At 41.2% G+C, this 20563-nt stretch overlaps 2 protein-coding genes across 2 annotated transcripts in view; one reads left to right on the top strand and one right to left on the bottom strand.

Annotated features, from left to right (window-relative positions):
• Positions 1-195: 195 nt before the first annotated feature.
• Positions 196-5097, bottom strand: LOC308325003 (cytochrome b-c1 complex subunit 6, mitochondrial-like). Its single transcript, XM_080777382.1, has 4 exons — positions 4971-5097; positions 3640-3762; positions 1307-1468; positions 196-777 (listed from the first exon to the last, which is right to left on the bottom strand). Exons 1-4 carry the CDS (start codon positions 5016-5018, stop codon positions 745-747), a joined length of 366 nt encoding a protein of 121 aa, XP_080633508.1. The 5' UTR covers positions 5019-5097; the 3' UTR covers positions 196-744.
• A 177-nt stretch (positions 5098-5274) lies between these two features.
• The window catches only part of LOC308325289 (small ribosomal subunit protein eS6-like), a 97672-nt gene continuing 82383 nt past the window's right edge, over positions 5275-20563 (top strand). The window contains exons 1-7 of the mRNA XM_080777772.1: positions 5275-5371; positions 6048-6276; positions 6763-6898; positions 7705-7859; positions 8137-8291; positions 8729-8853; positions 10046-10178. Of these exons, the coding sequence (XP_080633898.1) occupies positions 5279-5371; positions 6048-6276; positions 6763-6898; positions 7705-7859; positions 8137-8291; positions 8729-8853; positions 10046-10178 (1026 nt within the window). The 5' untranslated portion in view covers positions 5275-5278. The remainder of the gene's footprint in view (positions 5372-6047; positions 6277-6762; positions 6899-7704; positions 7860-8136; positions 8292-8728; positions 8854-10045; positions 10179-20563) is intronic.

The raw sequence follows: 20563 nt of genomic DNA, 5'->3' as shown, positions 1-20563 counted from the left end.
TTTAGGACGATTCTAAACGCGTTCTAAATCCTGACCCAAGTTTTCTGGTAACTTTTTTTTTAGACATGCTTACAAAATATTGTCTAATTGTCATGGTACAGTGTACATAAAGTGCTTTGATTTTGAAAACAAGCATGTAATGTTTGGATTCACACTGACAAGACATTCAAAACAAGGATTCAAACAAAGACATGATTGATATGGTCTTCAGTGCTTGGCAAGTTTAATTCAGTGGATCCTGAGTGTACCATTATTCAGGTGTACAATGGTTTGTACCACAGACAAAAATCAATGCACTAGAGCGGATGCTATTCAAATGTTTAGTAGAAATACTGGTAACAAAAAAGCCAACTTTATTGCCCAGTCACAGTGATTATTAAAACTGACAGTCTCTCCATTTCTCTGAGGTTGGGTGGATTGGTCATACTGTATTATCATCGCATAAATGTGAAGAGTCCAGTCTCACTGTGTGCGCTGCCTTTTAAGACGAGCAGCACTCAATTCACACAATTCCTGGGAGCTTGTCAATTATATGCACGGTGCAACTGAAGCTAAACACAAAACTAAACACATTTAACAAGAGTTGTGATTTATACACATTATACACAGAAAAATAACTTGAGGTTTAGTGTTTGTGTTCCCCGGTTCTTGCTGTTCCCCCGATATTGTAATTGTACAATTATTGTACTTAAATATATCCTACACATTACTGGAATTTAGAGAGGAGATGGATGGGTATGGCGTTCATTTCACCTTGTGGAAGAGCCTGTGTGCTACCTGTAATGAGAAAAGGGATAAGTATCATGAATGGCAGCATTTCTGCAGTCATAAAAAACCGACGACTATTCAGGGCAAGAATGACAGTTAAAATGTAAGATGATCACAGTGCTTGCCTTGAATGCACCAACCAATGCTAATCAAGAGAGAATCAGTAAATGGTGTGAACTCTAGTCAACAGAAAACTGAGTAAATGGGGGTAATGGTCAGTATATTTAGTCATCATAGCATAGGGCCGATTCATACTCCTATTTTAACACAGTTTCGGCGCTGTAGTGCCGAAATGATTTCGGCTCATCAGAAATTTTCAGTAGCACCGAAGAGACGACTTTAGGACGGTATCCGCCCCCCCGAACCTCAAATGACGTCACATTGTAGGCACTACAGAGCCGAACCGACTTTTATTCGGCTCTAAAATAGGAGTATGAATCGGCCCTTAGTTTTCATTTAGTTTCCATTTGTAGTTGGTCAGTGAAAAGAAAAGAGGTAGTCGACGAAAACGACACTGGTGCAAACAGTACAAACTCACACAATGGTCCCGTGCGTGCAGGAAGTCAAACAGTTCCTCCGTGCAGTCCTCCAGCGTCTGGGACCTGGAGCCCACCCGCTCTGCACACGTCTCCAGGCGCTCCTTGAGGTGGACACAGTGTGACGTCTCCGCACACTTGCCTCGTATTGTTTCTAAGGGGTCCTATTGGGGGGACCAAAAGAGCATACATAAGGCCAGTGAAGGGGGGGGGGAATAAACTTAACCCATTCTGACCTGAGATCAGATTCTAAACATGTCTTCCACACGCTGACGGTTTTCTGAAAAAGCTATGTTTCTATGTCAGTCGTTCTTTGATTTTTCAAAAATAGCAGACCTACAAGCTTGTAGATCTGCTATTTTTCAATAGCTAAAGCGTAACATAATGCTAACACCAAAAGGGGTTCCCGCCCAGAATGGGATAAACTTCTAAAACAAAATACATTTTTCATTAGGACAGCAGTTCCCAAACCTTTTTGGCCATGATGCACATTGCACCCCCTGTTGCCTCCTGACCTACAGTAGCTGACGCACCCTCCCACATGGAAATATAAATTGCATGAGCTATATAGACACATACTGTACATTTCCTATTTAACCACATAGTATGAACCTGAATATATATATATATATATGCAGCATAGGCTATATTCTGCATATACTTGCCATATATTGGCATAATATTATAGCGCTGCCATGAGCCATTTCATGTTGCGCACCCCCAAGAAGGCGCCCCACGCACCACAGTTTGGGAACCAATGCATTAGGGCATAAAGAAGTCAGTCAAAATACAGAATTCTAATATTTTGAATTTGGATTATACAGCCTTTTTTTCAGTTCAAACTCAGAGTTTAGTTATTAATGTCAACTACAGAAGTGGTAACAAAATAATTATTTAATTTAGATGTGTAGGACTCCTAAATATACAACATACTGTTACAATTGCAATTACCAGTACTGTTACGTAAAGGTGACTAATGTTCTATCTGCACAAGAAAACGATGCTGTTCAAATATACCACGTGGCACAATGGATGTTATGTTACAGTGTCAGAAAAAGAGCATGACTCTTCTCAACACCTGATAAGGTGCAGTGAAATACGAGCGATGGCTATAGGACTCACTGTACTCTATGTATAGGCCAAGAATGATGTGACATTCCTAATGTAAGAGAATCACAGTGGTTGCCAACCCAAACAGTGACCTAGCTCTGGTCCATAGCTCTAATGCGTTGCATTTAGAGCTATGTTACCGATGACTTCCGGGGCTCGCATGAATGCAGACCGACCAGCCTCTCGTCTTTAGCGTAAATAAAAAGAACGTTTTTGCTACTCACCAAATCAAAAGGTGGGTTGTGTCATTATAAAGCCTACTTTCCTTAGTGGAAGCACTCCGAGCCCCCCACCACACGTATACACGGTACTTTTTGGCCAGAAAGGGATTTTTTTGTCACCGGAGGAAAGTCGAGAGTAAAATACTGTAGCTCTAAATGCAACGCATTAGAGCTATGGACCAGAGATAACCGTGAGTGACCCTAACAGGAAAGAAGAAAATAACTTGACAACCATGCAAGAATCATGCCTCAAAGAGTTTAGATTATGCAGAATTCAGTTGCTTTTAACTCAAAGAATGGATGCTTGTCTCTTCAATATGAAGACCAACAACAGCACACAGAGTAGGTGTGCTGACAGGAGCATACTAACACGAACACTATACCCTAACCTAGGGGACGGGTGGGCGATATGGTGATAAATATCGTATTGTGTTAAAATGCCTTTTCAGAGATATCGTATATATCGTGATACAGTGAACGTGCATTCTTCTATGATTTGCAGTTCTATACCTTAATAATTTATACTTTTGTGGAACAACGGTTTCATTAGCCAAAATGTATAAGTATTTTGTTCTAAATGTTCTGTTACTCCTTTTTCTTTTAGTTTTTTGCTACCTTGTAGGACGGTGTTTCTCACCCCCCTAGTGGTGAAAAATAAAACTTCCGGGACCTCAGATTAGCAAGGACGAGACGCGAAGGCCGTACGGGCGACGCCATGTTGCTCCATGGAAGGAAAGAAACACACGTTTCTTTCCTTCCAGGGAACACCATGTGAGCAACATGGCGTCGCCCGTATGGTCTTCGCGTCTCGTCCTCTTTAGACAGTCCTTGCTGAAGTTGAGGGAACTCAGCTACACAAATCAGCCCTAATTGTTTTCTTCTTTTTTTATTCATTTTCAAAAGCTTTTCCATGTTCCAACTTAAAAAAGACATTAGTTCCCGGAATCCAAAAGAGCCTAATTAACTTTCATTAATTGGACTATGGTGATGCAATACTGACTTACCACCATGTCTTCCTCCTCTTCCTCCTCCTCCTCTTCTTCTTCCTCTGCTGCCTCCTCCTCCTCTGCAGCCTCCTCCTCCTCCGCTGGTGCCTCCTCTTCCTCCGCTGCTGCCTCCTCTTCCTCCTGAGACAGTGAAAGTTTGAGAAAATTGAATTACACTGGTCTTAAATGGGCTTAAATGAGAAAGACCAAAATGTTAGATACACAGTAATCTCCTCTTAATGTACTCATGCAGCGTACACATGTAACCATTGTACTCGGCTACCGCACCTGTTACCCACTCCTGTGTGCCCCATGATCCAAAAATAAGTTAATGTTGAGTCCTGCATTAATTTCGGGCCCGCCTTGCCCTGAAACATGACTGTCATAATCATGAGAACCATGGCTATTCGGGCCCCATCGGTCGGGTAGGAGAATGCTGTGCGTGTGAAACTCGTGGAAAAGTGGCTATATTTGACTAAAACACATGCTTTTTGCCAGAACTTTAAAATGAATCGCAGGAATACAATTAATTGGGGGTCAGTACAATACAGTACACAGCGACACACTACCACCCCAGCAAGCACGGTCTGGGGACCTGGACGAATTAGTGACGTCTTGATTGGGGCCAGATCAAGTCAAACCAAGACAAGTCAGATCTGACCCAGAATGTCACCCGATTTCAACCAACATAAATTGTGCTCACTAAGACGGACTTCCCTGGACGATTCAGAGAGAGTCCAATCATAGCCGGATCAACTTAAAGTCATATCATAACTGGTCAGATATGGCCCAGAATAAGCTATATTATTTCAACTGGTGAAGACGTCCTGGAAATGATGTAAAGATCATCCCCACGTCTATAAATGTTTTGATGAATTGAACAAGGTGGACCCTCTTGTAAACACGTGTAATGCTTTATTGGGTCGTCCACTCACAGTTAACAGTCTTGAGTTGTGCTTGAAATGTACTGTAATTCTGCAAACTTAATACATATTTCAATCAATCAATCAATGTGATCTGGCCTAGTCCTGAACGTCACCGGAGGACGTCATCATAACGTCATTTGGTTTGCTGGGACAGTGAATGTCGCGGACACAAGTCATGCAGGAGGTCACAGGGGAGATCTATGGCTGTGTAATTAATAATACATGACATGTCTCAATGTCTGTAATATCCAGATTGTTAAAAAATATATAAAGGAATAGAATAGCTATTCTAATATCACAGCCATTCCAGGTAACTGAGCAGCAAAATCATGGCAGTACGGTACACAGTTGTTACTTGTTAGTTAACTATTGGTTGGTATGTGGGCACATTTTCAAAGCATACATTCCAGGATAATGTCATACCTCGTCATCGGGATCGTCGTACGTCATCATTTTGTTTTCAAAAACCATATTTACAGTATAAAATATCTGTCCGTCTGGAGATAGGTGTCAAAATTCGGCTGTAGGACGTGGTTAGGTCACACGCAGGAACCCACTAGAACGTTTCGCCGGATATATCCTCCTATTGGCTGACTCTGACTTAGCTTAGTGGTTTTGCTCCAATCATCGTCCTAGGGTTGGTTTCAGAGCCCGCCCACGTGACGCTAGGACGCGGAACTTTTGTTTTGTGCCGAGCGGCCGACGGAATACTAAGACTGCAGCACGGCAAGATGGCGGCGCTCATGGACACGAGATTACTCCTGAGGAAAATCAAGGATTTACGTTGTCTAACTCCACGACGAAACCGTGTAAAAGCCAAATGGGTATGTAAAAAAAACACTATGCGCATGCATGGCCTATATCAGTGTTTGCGAATCACTGTGGCATCAGTCAATTCAAAGGAGCTTTATTGGCATGAGAACATGCCAAAGCAAGTGTCACAAATACAATGCAATAAAGGATATAAAGCTTTTTTGAAACAAATAACAGCATTGTTTTTGCAGTCGCTTTGGGACAAATAGCAGCATTTCTTCTCAGTTAGGACCATTTATATAGTATACAGAAAACTCAGATTTAAGATCTGTTTAAACTAAAGGTCGAAGCTCTGTGTTTACATGTGCAAGGTCCAGCGTAGCCCGCCTAGAATGTCTCTGTTGTTAACTTGTTACATACAGGTGTTCGTTACAGACCAGTGAACACTGTCACTTTTCTTTCACATTGCACTGATTGAAATGGACACTTCATTCCCTTTGAGGTGGCATACAGCGCGGACACTGTAACCTTGTGTCGTTTATTTCCACATAGCGCAGGATAGTTGAATCATTTTACTGTATGTAGACTATTGAATGCTGCTGTTCTGTATTTACTATGCTTCAGTTCTTGTTCTTGCCTTTTGTAAAGCTATCTATCTATCTATCTATCTATCTATCTATCTATCTATCTATCTATCTATCTATCTATCTATCTGATACTTAATCCCCTGTTCCCTAACCCCAACAGGCCGGAAGTCTACCCAAGCACCCTGCCAGCAGTCTGGCCCTGCAGAACTTTGACGCCACCTACGGCCACCAGCTGGGAGAGCAACGGTGGCCGTCGGTCCGCGTCAGCTTGCTCTCGGAGCGCAAGTACGGAGCCCTGCTCAACGGCTTCTCTGCCGACGAGGCTGTCGTCGCCGAACTCGAGGCCCAAGGCTGCAGGGACTTCGTCGTAAACACAGACCACCAGGATGGTAAGGGGGCGCACCGTTCTAAAGAGTTAAGTCTTAAAAAGAGAAAAGAGTGGCCGCACACACTGATAGCCAAAGTGCCGATTATTTATTGGGATGCAGAGTATAGGAAGGGGTGCTGTTCAACATTCTGTGCCTTTTTCAAGTTTAACCCGTTTCGGCGTGGGAAGGAACCCCTTTTTGGTGTTTTGCACCGAGTGCCGCGCTACGAGCTTGAAAAATCGTGAAAATGTGGCGCAAATCTTTTAATATATACTTTTGTTTTTAACTCAAATCTTTGCTTCTGGGAGGTCAAACATATTTTCAGATGGGGCGTCGGCGGCCAATATACGTGTATTTTTGGGGGTCCTTGACATGAAAATGTTTGATGTCCCAACGCCAAATCAAACAGGTTCAGATCTGAGCCAAGTCTCCTGGGGAGGCGCGACTGTAGTCTCCGGACGTACTGTAAAAGCAAAAACAAACTGTAGTTCTTCTTGTACCCAATAGGTGGAGCAAAGTCAGAGGGCAGGACGGAGGAGGAGTACACTGACGTCGGTCCAGAAGTGCCACCGCCACGGCTCAGCCGAAACATCAAGTGTTTAGTGTTTCCAAGAGCAGATATCTCAAGATTCAAGCCCACTAGGTGAACATTCTTTCTGCAGTTAAAGTTGAGGGGTGAATGGGGGCTATCCCCCGCTTAGACGCAACACTAGATTTGTTACAACAGGCCCACTGTTGTAAGCTCTGCTATTTTCGGCAAGTGTAAAAACGTGACGGCATCAAGGCCCGCCAAAATACATTTTAGTCGACTAAATCAACTAGATTTAGTGTGACTGAGAAATACACGTTACCAAAAAAGGAAACTTTAGAAAGAAAAAAAGGGGGGGACAGTAGATGCACAACGGAGAGCGCTTGTTTCACCTGACAAATCTGCAATGTGTTTGTTTCATCAAAGTCCCCCGTAAACATGTTATGAGCTGTTTTCTGTCAGGAAATTCACTCTTGCTACTTCCTAATTTAAAAAACAAAACAAAAACACTTCCAAGCTCCAACACTTACTTAGCAGAAAATAGCTCATAACATGTCTACGGTAGATTTTCTAGGAAACAAACACTTTGCAGATTGAAAGAGGATAATTCAAGCTTTCCATACAGCGGTTACAGTTGGTGCGTTTAACGTCGATTAACACAATCAAATTGGCTCTCAATGGCTGGTGTCACAACTCTAGATTCAACCCGTTATAACAAGAAATCTAGTGTTTGCAGTTGCAAATTGCGGCTATCCCCCGCTGAACTCCTAGAGATCTGTTCTGTGCAATAGCATTTGGGATACTGACGTACTGTGTATGTGGTTTAGGTGAATTCATGACACGTTTGCATTGTAAATGTCAGCAAAATGTGAATTCTAAGCCTAATCGTGTTGTTCTGTGTGTGTCTCTCTCCTGCTTAGACCAGACGTGTATGGCTTAAGGTCCTACTACCTGCTGGATGCTGCCTCCATCTTGCCTTGCCTGGCGCTGGATGTCCAGGATGGTCACTGCGTGTTGGACCTGTGTGCTGCCCCAGGTGGAAAGGCCCTGGCTCTGCTTCAGACCCCGGAAATACGTACGTGAGAGCATGGATCTCATCTTTTTTGTCTCTTTGTTTCATATTGTTGTTGCTCTTTTCTTCATTTCCCCCGGTAGCCCTGCATTTAGCCCAGAAGCCCTAATATGATCTCCTTTAGCCAAGGGGGAATTCACATTTGGCTGTGCAGTAGATGTTTCATATCTCAAGTGAGACTATTGTTGTTTCCTCATCTGTCATTAGTTTTAACTCTCTCTCTCTCTCTCTCTCTCTTTCTGTCTCTCTGTGTGTCCTTTATCGATGTTCTTCGATAAAGGGTTTCTGTGTGTGAATGATATGTCGGTGTCTCGGACCTCGCGTCTCAAAAAGGTCATCGACAGCTACATTCCAAAGGAGCTGAAAGGGAGACTGCGTGTCACCTCCGAGGATGGCACGAAATGGGGTGAAATCGAGAAGGACGTCTTTGACAGGGTAAAAACAAAACGTGGTACTGTAGCTGGACTACATTTACATGGAATCAATTGTGGTTGATCAAGAATTGTACATTTATTTTTTAGTTCCTGGCCAACTTATGGAATTTGTACAAAATCGAATGGGTTGCCGTGCTTGAAAGTGTGCTACACGTGCCTTACAAACAAATTCAGCTTCGGTGAAGTGCTGTTATTGAAAAATCGCGGAAATGTGGCGCAAATCTTTGAATACATGTTCTTTCAGAGCGAGGGTTTTAAACTCAAATCTTTGCTTCTTGGGTGTCCCTGGAACAACATCATTTCAAATGGGAGTCGGCGGCCAAATACATATAATTCTAGGGAAAATGTTTAAGAACCTCTGACATAGAAACATAGGTTTTTCAGAAAACTGTCAGGATTTCGAAGACAATAGAGTATAACCTTCTGTCCTGTGCCCAGGTCCTCGTTGACGTCCCCTGCACCACAGACAGACATTCAGTCATGGAGGACGACAACAATATATTCAACAGGAGCAGAACCAAGGAGAGACGCATGCTGCCCCAGCTGCAGATGGAGTTGTTGCTGTAAGTGGCAAGGACAAACGGTTCTGTGAGTGTGTGTGTGTGTGTGTGTGTGTGTGTGTGTGTGTGCACGTGCGTGTGTGTGTGTGTGCGTGCGAACACATTATCTGGACGGGAGCATTGTGTCGGGTATTCTATTAAAGTGGAATTTTTCAGGTTAAAAACTTACAGCAGGGTTAAAATGTTACTGGGTGTCTGTCAGACTCTGTCTACCAATAGAAATGAAACGCCATGGGTTAGGAGGACCCCACTTGGCAGCCATTTCGCTTGTAGTTTTCTTTCAGCGAGTCCACCACTACAACGTAAGTCAAACGGACTACACACCAGAAAATGAGTAACGAGTAATCGACGCGTCTGGTCTGATGCCTCGGTATATCCGTTGGCTACAATGCTTCTGACGCAGACGTGTGACTGAACAGAGGTTAAAATGGGCTGCATTTTGCATCCCAAAACGCAGTTTATAGTTAAGGGACGCATTAAAACAATTGCATGCTGCAATTTGTAAATATATGACTGAAGTGGGACTCCTAAAATGTCCCTGGGGCTCATCTAAAAGACCATCCCTGCATCCCGGGACTCCTTGAAAATTTACATCACTGCACTAAGACAGCTAATCAAATGAATAATGGGTGTGTGTTAGGTTTTGGCACACCCGTGGCTCTCTTTCTAACACACAAGCTCGGTTTCACCCAAACACGGGGAAATAGCACGGATTGGCAATTCCGTACATGCACGCCTAGAAAACCCCAAAATCCGTACATATTGCACTGCTGCAGTTTTGACCACCACAGAGGCGTGGCTTTCACTAGTATTGTTATGCACGGAGTTGCCAAATCCGTGCTAGTTCACCGTGTTTGGGTGAGTTAGGTTTGACATTATTTACGATTCTGTGCTATTGGCTTAAAGTTCTCAGTCCTGAGGACGGATTTCAGTCCTGCGGATTTCATAGGGGTCGTGGGGCTACGAGCTTGTAGGTCTGGTATTTTTGAAAAATCAAAGAACGACTGAAATAGAAACATAGCTTTTTCAGAGAACTGTCAGGATTTAGAAGACATTCATAGAATCGTTCCCAGGTCAAAATGGGTTGATCTGCTGTAGTCGTCCGTTAACCTGATCTAGAAAACAAGTCTACAAAATCAGCTTTCATGTTCAAGTTCAAAAACCGCTTCCCCTTTTGTTTCTGTCTGTCCTACAGGGCTGGTATCGAGGCGGCGCGTCCTGGCGGAGAGATCGTCTACTCCACCTGCACCCTCTCCCAGCTTCAGAACCAGTATGTGGTGGAGCAGGCCATCCACCTGGCTAAAGAGAACCTCGGCATCCAGCTTCAGGTCAGTACGCACACCACACACACACACACACACACACACACACACACACACACACACACACACACACACACACACACACACTATATATATAAACACAAATATGCAGCTAAATAGCCATGGTGGTGGTTCAGCCACTTATTGTGCAGACTAACTGTGCTGCCGGAAGAACTCTTCCTACTTGTTACTACTGTTCTCTGGTTTGCTGCTTCTTCGCCTATACAGTATACGGTATGCAATTGCAAAAAGAGCAGATTAACTCTTTTTTTGTTATACTGTACCGTCCACTCCAACACATGTCTGATCATTTGGCAGCAACTCAATGCGTTCAGGCCTGTAGTCGTGGTCAAGGTGTTCTGCATCAGGGAAGAAAGGTGATTTTGAACGTGGTTCATGGCTGTTGATTTGGTAAACAAAATTTGCTAGACCTTTTTTATTTTATTTTAAATAAAATCACACAACCATCAGAGCTGGTGACCTCTGCAGGCATGTCTTGTGGCAATCTTGTGAAAGGCCAGGCAACAGTGAGAGAATTCACTGGCATCTCAAACTCAGAACTTTGCAGGATTGTAATTTGTAGCTATGAGCGACTCTTCCACTTCCGCTGTCTTGACCCTGTTGCTTATATACTCATTTATAGTGTTTTAAATCGTATTTAAAACACAGTCATGAATTCTGTTAATATGTTACTTGAAGGATGGTTCCATAACCACAACGCTGGTGTAGCCGCAACAACTAGCATTTCAAGTGCATGGATTACACAGACTATCAAGACATTGATATGCATTCAATGGTATGCATTTTGTGATTGTGTGTTCACATGTGGTGAGACATGACACGCATGTGTCAATATATGATCATATATTGGTGTGTTTCTACTTGCTTATTTGAAATAGAAGCTTGCAGTTATAAATTGAAACCAAAAATACAAAATCCTTGCACGGTTTGGTTAACCACACTGGGAGGTCTAGAGGGGAGTAATGTCAACTCCATAGACACAAAAAAAGAAACTAACATATCATGGCACTGCATTTTTACGTCGTCCCTTATAAAGAAAGTAACTAGTAAAAACATATGCTTTCATCTCAATTCCTAACTCTGCAAAATGCTGAAAAAGATCTTTGAAGGTTGAATGCACTTTTTACAGGTCCATTGATTGAAAGGTTACAGGTCCGTAGACCTTTCAACTGACAGCACAACTTTTCGAACAAAATACTCAAACCAAACAAGAGAGAACACGACCCTGTGTCGTTCAGACTTTCATTCAAGTTATTCTCGAAATTACACAGAGTAGTTAAACTAATTTTCAGTGTCGTCGAGTAATACAATCACATATAGAAATATGTTTACAAATAAAAAGCTAAGACAAATTTCAAAACGATCTAAAAACGGTTACACATTGTGGGGGTCTGTAATGCTCACCAAGGTTTTAAAACGACTCAAGGGTACCAATGTGGACAATTTCCATGTCGTTTGCAGGCTTAGAGTATATATACAATAGAGAAGACACCCAGAGAAAATCCTGAAGCGCAATGGACATAGTGGCCGAAGAAGGTATTGCAGTTTGGTAAGGTTTTGCCCTCAAACACATGAACGCGCACTAGGCTCCGCCCACTCCAGCAAGTTTCAGCCAGCTCTCTGAGCTCTGCCCCAGAGCGGAGCGCTGAGAGACAGACCGCATTAAAACCAGGAAATGCCGCATCAGGACTTTTGCTCATTACTTATTATTCTGTGTATATAAAATATAGATAATTTGTCTAATCTCTAGTTACATCAATATTGTTCTTGTAAAATAGTTGGTTTGTGACCAAGTATTAAGATTATAAAGATCGCTTATGTCATTTTGACTTCCCATTCACTTACCATAGGCTTCTGCTGTAGAACTCCCGAGTCCGAATTCTTTTTTTTTTTTTTTAAATAGCAGCTGTACATGAAATGTTAATGTTGATTTAGCATCAACATGATTATTTACCGATATAAATACATGGTTTGATAACCTACAAGTAGGCGAAACTCATTTTCTGCCAGGCGTATGTCTCTCCATTTACCCCGTCTTCAAGCCTCCATCCCTGGGCAGAGGTTGAATGATTGACTGGTGGTCGTGGAGCTCTGTGCAGTGCCGTCTAAAATCAATGGTTAAATTATTCCATAACACTGAAAATGATCAATTTTCCAATTAAAATCAAATTATGGTCAAGTGTGTAAATTACATTTATTCTGTTTGGACAAAGTGCAGTTAAGAAAAGGTGGAGATCAAGGAAGAATTTCTCTATGTCACATGTGAAGTGTAAAACTGGGAATTTCACCCAAGGAATCCATGATGAAGTGCTAAGATAACCACAATAATAACCCAGATTCGTATTGATGTGCTTACCGAGATAATCAAAATGCTTTCATTTTAAACCAACCTCTGAATTAAAACATTGGGTTCTGCAAAAGTCACAGATCAAATTGCAATGATTTTTAAAATAATCTATTATTCACACTGGATAAACAACAGTGGGACTGGAATACTGTACATCCAGTATTGAGACATATTTCCTATGCACATATATGAACCTGAATGGCATAGAATAGCCTACGCAGCATTTATTCTGCATATCAGATATTGGAATATGTTCATATTGTCTAAAGAACCAAAAACAATATCTGTCTGGTCAAGCAGTAGATCATGTACGATTTGGTATTTTTGTTAGTAATATGTCTAAAAAGTCATTGCTCATAGTGGTGCGCAAATTGGCATGACAAGTGTCAAAGTGCTCTTTTTTAAACTATATTGACATTCTTTTTCAATTACAATTTTACAATTGTGACAATATTGTCACACTTTAAATATTATTTTGTTATATAAATATATAGTTTGTATTACATTTGTTGGTTGTCTGATACATATTTAATATTTATTATATTTGCATTCATAGTGCTACAAGTGCTATGAAAAAGAACCCATCATTTATTGTATTTTGGCATTTTATTAGAGATCTGTAGCATTATTATTTAATAGTTTAGAGTGGTGCTGTGACCTTGCATTTGCCATGAAGGCTTAAAGTGTTCTTCAGAGCTAAAATTGTTCTACATTGTCATTGGTAAAGTGTATTTGTAAAATGTATGTAGCCTATATTTTCACTTTCTTCTAAATGTGAATTAGCAAAAGTATAAAGTCCCTTTAAAAGCAAATATTCAACTGCAGCACTGCACCACACAATAACACAAGTTGGAATGAACTTCAGTTTATTGCATTAATATTATATTATATGGTGTGTAAACAGTTCATAGAGGTGTATAAAAATAACGAATTTAAAGAATCAGATACATCCATGTTCTTAATCTATTCAAAATGCTAATATGATAAAAAACAGCAGACGAGTCTGCTGCCAACATAGCGATGCGCGTTCACCACGAGTAGCACGCACACGCACACACGCACGATGCTAGTTCATGTGTCGGTCGTCGCGCGTTCATGTGTTTGAGGGCAAAAATCCAGAATGCACAGGGCTCCTAAACCGGAAGGAGGAGTGGATTCGCCTCATGCGCTTCTGAGCAACTCAATGCAAGTGGACGGGAGGAGAACTTGGGTGTCTTCTCTATTGTATATATACTCTAAGTTTGCAGGCCATTGTATTGGGGCCACACAGAAACTAAAAGCAGATATACCAAGTTCAGAGTTCACCTTTGGTACCTTGAATTTGGGGAAATTGACTTGACTTATACTGTGACTTAATTTGACATCACAAACTCTGCGTTGTTTTATATTATTCCTTCACAAGCCTTTAGACTAGATGCAAAACCTTACCGTAATAAGAGGCATGTTGAAATAAAAAAAAACAACAACAAACGCACTTAAATAAAATCATAATAATAAATAGCTGATCTTCCTTTTGTTTTACACTAAAAGAAAATGTGTTCACGGTTTGCTTCCTTTTAATCCGTTTGCTGTTCCTATTTTATGTCTCTAATGTATAAAGCACGTTAAGCTGCATGTTTTGTTTGAAAGGTGCTATAATGACAATTATGTCTGTCATCTATAATTAGCTAAATATTAGTATTAGTATATATTAGTATTATTTTTTATGGCTCTGACAGAAAGAGTCTGCAGAAAAGAATGACCGTCGATCTAAATACAGATGGTAACTTTTTTTTTTTTTTTTTCATTTCCACCTTCGCACCAATGAATGCCCATCTCAGGTCCTCGACCTCCGACCCCTCACGAGGCTGTTCAGCAACACTTTTACCTTCGCCCCTGACTTGGCCCTGGGTGAGATGGTCCTTCCACACCTCACAGCCAACTTTGGACCCATCTACATGTGCAAGCTCAGGAAGCTGGTTTAGCCCATTCTGACCTGAGATCAGATTCATACGAGGTTTCCACTGGACACACACACTGGTCTGATTAACCCATTCTGACCTGAGATCAGATTCTAAAAATGTCATTTTTCGAAAATAGCAGGAGTGGCGCGCTATGAGCTTGTAGATCTGCTATTTTTCAATAGCTAAAGCATAACATGAAGCTAACACCAAAATGGGTTCCCGTTCAGAATGGGTTAGATTAAGATGAGGACGACTGTATAGTATAGTAGACTGGATCTCCATTTAGAGGAAATTAAAATGTAAAAACTAAAAAATAACCTTCATCTGATTACTATACCATGGATGGACACTAGAGGGTGCTAATAATGCATTGCCATTATAGGTATACCATGGTTGAGGGAAAGCTGTTTCGTGGCGCTTCCGTGTACCCTTAAGGCGTGATGCACTTCTACAGTATATGGAAATATCTGTGCTCATATAATAGATTGTTTTAGGTCTATATTCCGTAGAGACCACTGCTATTATCAGGTTCAATATACTTATACGTCTATAAAAATGGGTTATGCGAAACAAGGTCATAATGAGCAGACATAAGGTAATGACTTCTTTCTTTTGACTATTTGTGCTTCTTCTCTCACACGACGCGGGCCTCTATAGAGTAGAGCTTTTCATTATTCTGGTTTGGTAGTGATTCCATTTTTTCACCCCAAAGGAGAACCGTTTCCCCTCCTCTCTTATCACAGCATAATGTGAGTGGTGAAAGGTACCATCACACCACTGACGACCCTTTATGTTGTCCTATACCGACCAGGCAATGTAGCATGAAAAAGCTGTGTGTGTGTGTGTGTGTGCGTGTGTGTGTGTGTGTGTGTGTGTGTGTGTGTGCGCGCGCGCGTCTTAACGAGCGGGGACACACACGAGTGTCATCGACATCCCACTGTCATTAAGCGGCTCGGGAGTGCAGGAGCCGCGTCCCATCGCCCGTTGAGGGGGAGAAGAGACTCCCAGATGAACATTAAAGAGGCAAGAGAGACGGTGCTAAAAATGGGAACGTCTCGCCTCACTTTGCCCCCCCCACCACCCCTTTCTCCTTTTCTTTTTTTATTTTATTCCACAGATGAGTGCAGATAATTTTCAGTAGCGATTGTGAGTGATTACTGTATTACCGCGGTAAAAGGGGGGGATGTATACCGGCGAAATGCGGAGGGAATTAATGAGACATAAAAACTATTTTAGTATTGACTGCTTTCGTCTCCCGGCGGGGTGCCCCCCCCCCCCCCCCTGGATGCCTATGCACGCATCTTGTGATTACCTAAACGTATTGTAAATATGTGTTTCTTATGGGCCCTTACATAAATTTCCATGTTTTGCCACTTAGGAGATGGCAGACTATTAGAGATGAGTTACTCTCTAGTCCTCCATGTGTCTGTGTTGGACTGACTGGCTGGCTGCTTTAGTATTGAATTAGCCAATGATGCGCTGCTGTGTTTTTGCATCTCTGTAAAGCTTGCGTCAAAGAAACTATATCCGAAAGATGAATATTGTGGATTTAACTCCACACCCCTTGCTATGGTGTTATTTTGCTATGTATGCAAATGTTGTGTAAATATTTGTTAATAATAAAAAAAACGGTACGGTAATGTTCCCATGCCTTGTACCTTGGAATTGGAATTAAATAATGATGGAAGTGAAACGGAGAGCACCTTAGTTTATTGCATTGGTAAGAGGAAATGCTTGGAATCTTATAGCCCTAACTAAATTAAGATGTCGGTACCTCCTAGCAAATCCAAAAATCGATATATTGGTGCATGCTATGGTGGCAAAGTTCCTGAACTTTATTTCCCACATTTCGTATTTAATATATTTTTGCTCGGGTTTAGAAATTATAACGGGTCAAAGTTAAGTTCATTGGGAGGATGTTTTATAAAAGCATTGTTTGACGTTGAGTGGGTGAGTGGATTGTCTTTATTTGACATTTGTCGCGTGAAAACGAACAAACTACTGACTTTGTAATTGTGTTTATTATTATTATTATTATTATTATTATTATTATGTGGCTGTTAGAATCCAGTTCTGAGTGCAGGAAGGACTATACGTGAAGGCTTTTGGGGTTGTGCTTTTTATTTTTAACACTTCTTCCGTGGCCCCAAAAACAGCCGATGCCTTTACTCAAGTTTATGGTATTGTACCATATGTAGTCCCCTTCAGATCAGAAGTTTATGGTATTGTACCATATGTAGTCCCCTTCAGATCAGAAGTTTATGGTATTGGACCATACATAGTCTCCTTCAGATCAGAAGTTTATGGTATTGGACCATATATAGTCTCCTTCAGATCAGAAGTTTATGGTATTGTACCATATATAGTCCCCTTCAGATCAGAAGTTTATGGTATTGTACCATAGGTAGTCCCCTTCAGATCAGAAGTTTATGGTATTGGACCATATATAGTCCCCTTCAGATCAGAAGTTTATGGTATTGGACCATATATAGTCCCCTTCAGATCAGAAGTTTATGGTATTGGACCATATATAGTCCCCTTCAGATCAGAAGTTTATGGTATTGGACCATATATAGTCTCCTTCAGATCAGAAGTTTATGGTATTGGACCATATATAGTCCCCTTCAGATCAGAAGTTTATGGTATTGGACCATATGTAGTCCCCTTCAGATCAGAAGTTTAGATCAGAAGTTTATGGTATTGGACCATATATAGTCCCCTTCAGATCAGAAGTTTATGGTATTGGACCATAGGTAGTCCCCTTCAGATCAGAAGTTTATGGTATTGTACCATAGGTAGTCCCCTTCAGATCAGAAGTTTATGGTATTGGACCATATGTAGTCCCCTTCAGATCAGAAGTTTAGATCAGAAGTTTATGGTATTGGACCATATATAGTCCCCTTCAGATCAGAAGTTTATGGTATTGTACCATAGGTAGTCCCCTTCAGATCAGAAGTTTATGGTATTGGACCATATATAGTCCCCTTCAGATCAGAAGTTTATGGTATTGGACCATATATAGTCCCCTTCAGATCAGAAGTTTATGGTATTGGACCATATGTAGTCCCCTTCAGATCAGAAGTTTAGATCAGAAGTTTATGGTATTGGACCATATATAGTCCCCTTCAGATCAGAAGTTTATGGTATTGGACCATATGTAGTCCCCTTCAGATCAGAAGTTTATGTATTGGACCATCATAGTCCCCTTCAGATCAGAAGTCTCCAGTAACTATAGTTTATGTATTGGACCATCATATTCCCATTCAGATCAGAAGTCTCCACTAACTATATTCTATGCTTGCAATGCAAGGTTAGTTCTAGTGACTAGAATCTAGTTAATCTCCCCTAGTGTCTTAAATGGCTCTATTATGAGCTAAATTCATTGTGTGTGTGTGTGTGTGTGTGTGTGTGTGTGTGTGTGTGTGTGTGTGTGTGTGTGTGTGTGTGTGTGTGTGTGTGTGTGTGTGTGTGTGTGTGTGTGTGTGTGTGTGTGTGTGTGTGTGTGTGTGTGTGTGTGTGTGTGTGTGTGTGTGTGTGTGTGTGTGTGTGTGTGTGTGTGTTTAGTAGTGCATGTTTTTTTTTAAAGCCCAGGGGCATGGATCAGACATGCGTATAGGCTGTGGGAGAGAGAGATTATCTCACCAGTGGTGGTCTTTGTCCCAGACACCCTGTGAGGAGTGGTCCCAGCAGGACTCTCTCTCTCCCCTGTCCCCCCCCCCCCCCATACCACCACAGCAAACGCAGCATGATATGCACACTATAATATATTGCACATTAGTAACATTCATTTTCTCTGACCGTATTTTCAGGTTTCTCATGAATGTTTAACCACTTCTTGAGCCCTACATAATCGTAGGAGGAATAGAAAATAATTGTACCTCTGCTGTGCTGTGCATTTTACTCTGTTTTTGAGTTTGAAACTTGACATTTTGGATGTTGGCCTGGATGAAAGTGGTTATTTTAATGAACTGAGTTCACACTTCACAGCAGTGTTGATTTCGTCAACTAAAACTAAGATGAAAAATGTTCGCCAACTACCTTTTTTCACGGACTAACACTAAATGAAAACTAAACTATGATGACTTAAACTATGACTAAATATATTGACAATTTCGTCAAAGAAATTAAAAACTAGACCAAAATGTTAGGGAGGGACTAGTGGACAGGAGATCAAGTTGCATGCTGAAAATGGAAGATGCGACGCGTTGTAAGCTTGTAGATCTGCTATTTTCAGCATGCAACCAAAGTGTAAAATCTGCCATTATGACATCAAGGCCTGTCAAAACACATTTTAGTAACTAAAATCAACTGTAGATTTAGTCGACTAAAATCTTATGACACTTAGTCGACTAAAACTGGACTAACACTAGAACATTCCAGGTGACTAAAATGTGACTAAAACTAAATGAAACTTATTCAAAAGACCATGACTGAAACTAAAATCTAAATTTGCTTCTCAGGTCAAACCCTGTTTCATCATTTATTTGATGGTTTTCCTGATCACATTCCTTGACGCAGCTGGGTCTTTCCCACCACATTGAAAAGTGAGTGAGAAAAGTGTGAAAGTGAAATTAAAGCAGCTGGACCAAATCCACACATTTCACCAAAAGGATCAGGATTTTGCAGTATGAAAAATATAATCTCAAGTATAGGCCAACAACAAAATATAAAGATACAAATAATTAGCAATTTGCGTCGACATGCATTAATCCTTAATGTTTATGTAAAAACATTAACAAGTATGTACAGTGAATTTGTTTAGTACTATACACTTCATTCTTACATCTATTCTTAACATTCACACTGTACTCATAAGTAGTCCAATTATTGTATATGGAGTTTTCACTACAGTCATGTAGATCTTATATTTCCCTTTTTTTTTTGCCTTTTTATGAGAACGGATTGTGCTCCAAATGATTTCACGCATGACTTTGTGTGATGTGTCATTATACTGTCTTGACACCATAACTCCTGTAACTGGCGCAAGGAGCATACCCACTGGTTTAGGCATGGGCCCCACATTGGAAATGCAAGCATTGGTTTAACCCGTTTCCACCTGAGATTCTAAAGAAATATTCTGGAAAACCCTCATGTTTCTATGTGTCAGCGGTTCTCAAACTATTTCATGTCAAGGACCCCCAGAATTCTATGCATTTGGCCCCCATCTGAAAAATATGTTGTTCCAGGGACCCCCCCCCCCCCCCCTGGAGCAACAGAAATTACTTGAGTTAAAAACGTTCGCTCTGAAAGAATATATTCAAAGATCTGTGTCACATTTTCACGGGGTTTTTCAAAAATAGCAGACCTACAAGCTCGTAGCGCGGCACTTGCGCTATGAGCTCATAGATCTGCTATTTTTCTATAGCTAAAGTATGACATAATGCTTAAAACACACAGGGGGTTCCCGTACAAAATGGCTTAAGCTGGACCTGGATTAAACTGAGAGAGAATGGGAGTTTTCTTCCCTCTAAGAAGATTAGCCGGGGAGGGGTGAGATGGCAGGCATGTGTTTAAGAAAAGAGGAGAATAAAGAAAATGAAAGATGAAGTGGAACTAAACGAGATGTGTGCACAGTTCAACCACCTGTTGCTTGCCTCTCTCCGTCTCTCGCAATGTTTGATCAGCGTTCGTGTAAATATGTGAAGTATATCGTTTGTTATCTTTGTCCAAATAATTTAGGTTTCTGAGTTATGTATGCACATACACGCGGGTTTTTTGTTTGCAAATGTGTCTGTGTCTAACCTTTCGGTGGCTAATCATTCGGTTTACATGCACCTTTTTGATGAATTTAATAAGCAACATTCTAGTACCATATTTGCCCTGAATGGTATACCATTCATTCCACTAGGAATTGAACTTTCTATTATGGACTGAAATGTCCTTGGCTGGGGTTTCCCCAAGACATTTTCTGTTGCACGTCGTATAGCTTGAACACACCAATTGGCTTGATGATTATGGCATATAGCTCTCGAAAATCAAAAGATGGAGGTGATCAGCCTGTGGCACTGTTTGTTGAGGTGCCCTGCAGGTTTGCTTTGATAACGGCCGTAATTACTTGCGCAAGCGGATATAGCGCCCAA

The sequence above is a fragment of the Protomyctophum bolini genome (genome assembly GCF_963924005.1).
Source record: "Protomyctophum bolini genome assembly, chromosome: 12".
NCBI lineage: Eukaryota > Metazoa > Chordata > Actinopteri > Myctophiformes > Myctophidae > Protomyctophum > Protomyctophum bolini.
This window is presented reverse-complemented; position numbering and strand designations above follow the sequence as displayed.

Bases quoted from the DNA above. Each gene is read 5' to 3' on its own strand.
- LOC308325003 (XM_080777382.1), bottom strand. From the start codon at position 5,018: ATGGTTTTTGAAAACAAAATGATGACGTACGACGATCCCGATGACGAG. The intron at 1,469-3,639 runs GTAAGTCAGTAT...TCCCCCCAATAG, and splicing joins AAGAGGAGGAAGACATGGTG to GACCCCTTAGAAACAATACG. The intron at 778-1,306 runs GTGAGTTTGTAC...TTCTCATTACAG, and splicing joins TGCACGCACGGGACCATTGT to GTAGCACACAGGCTCTTCCA.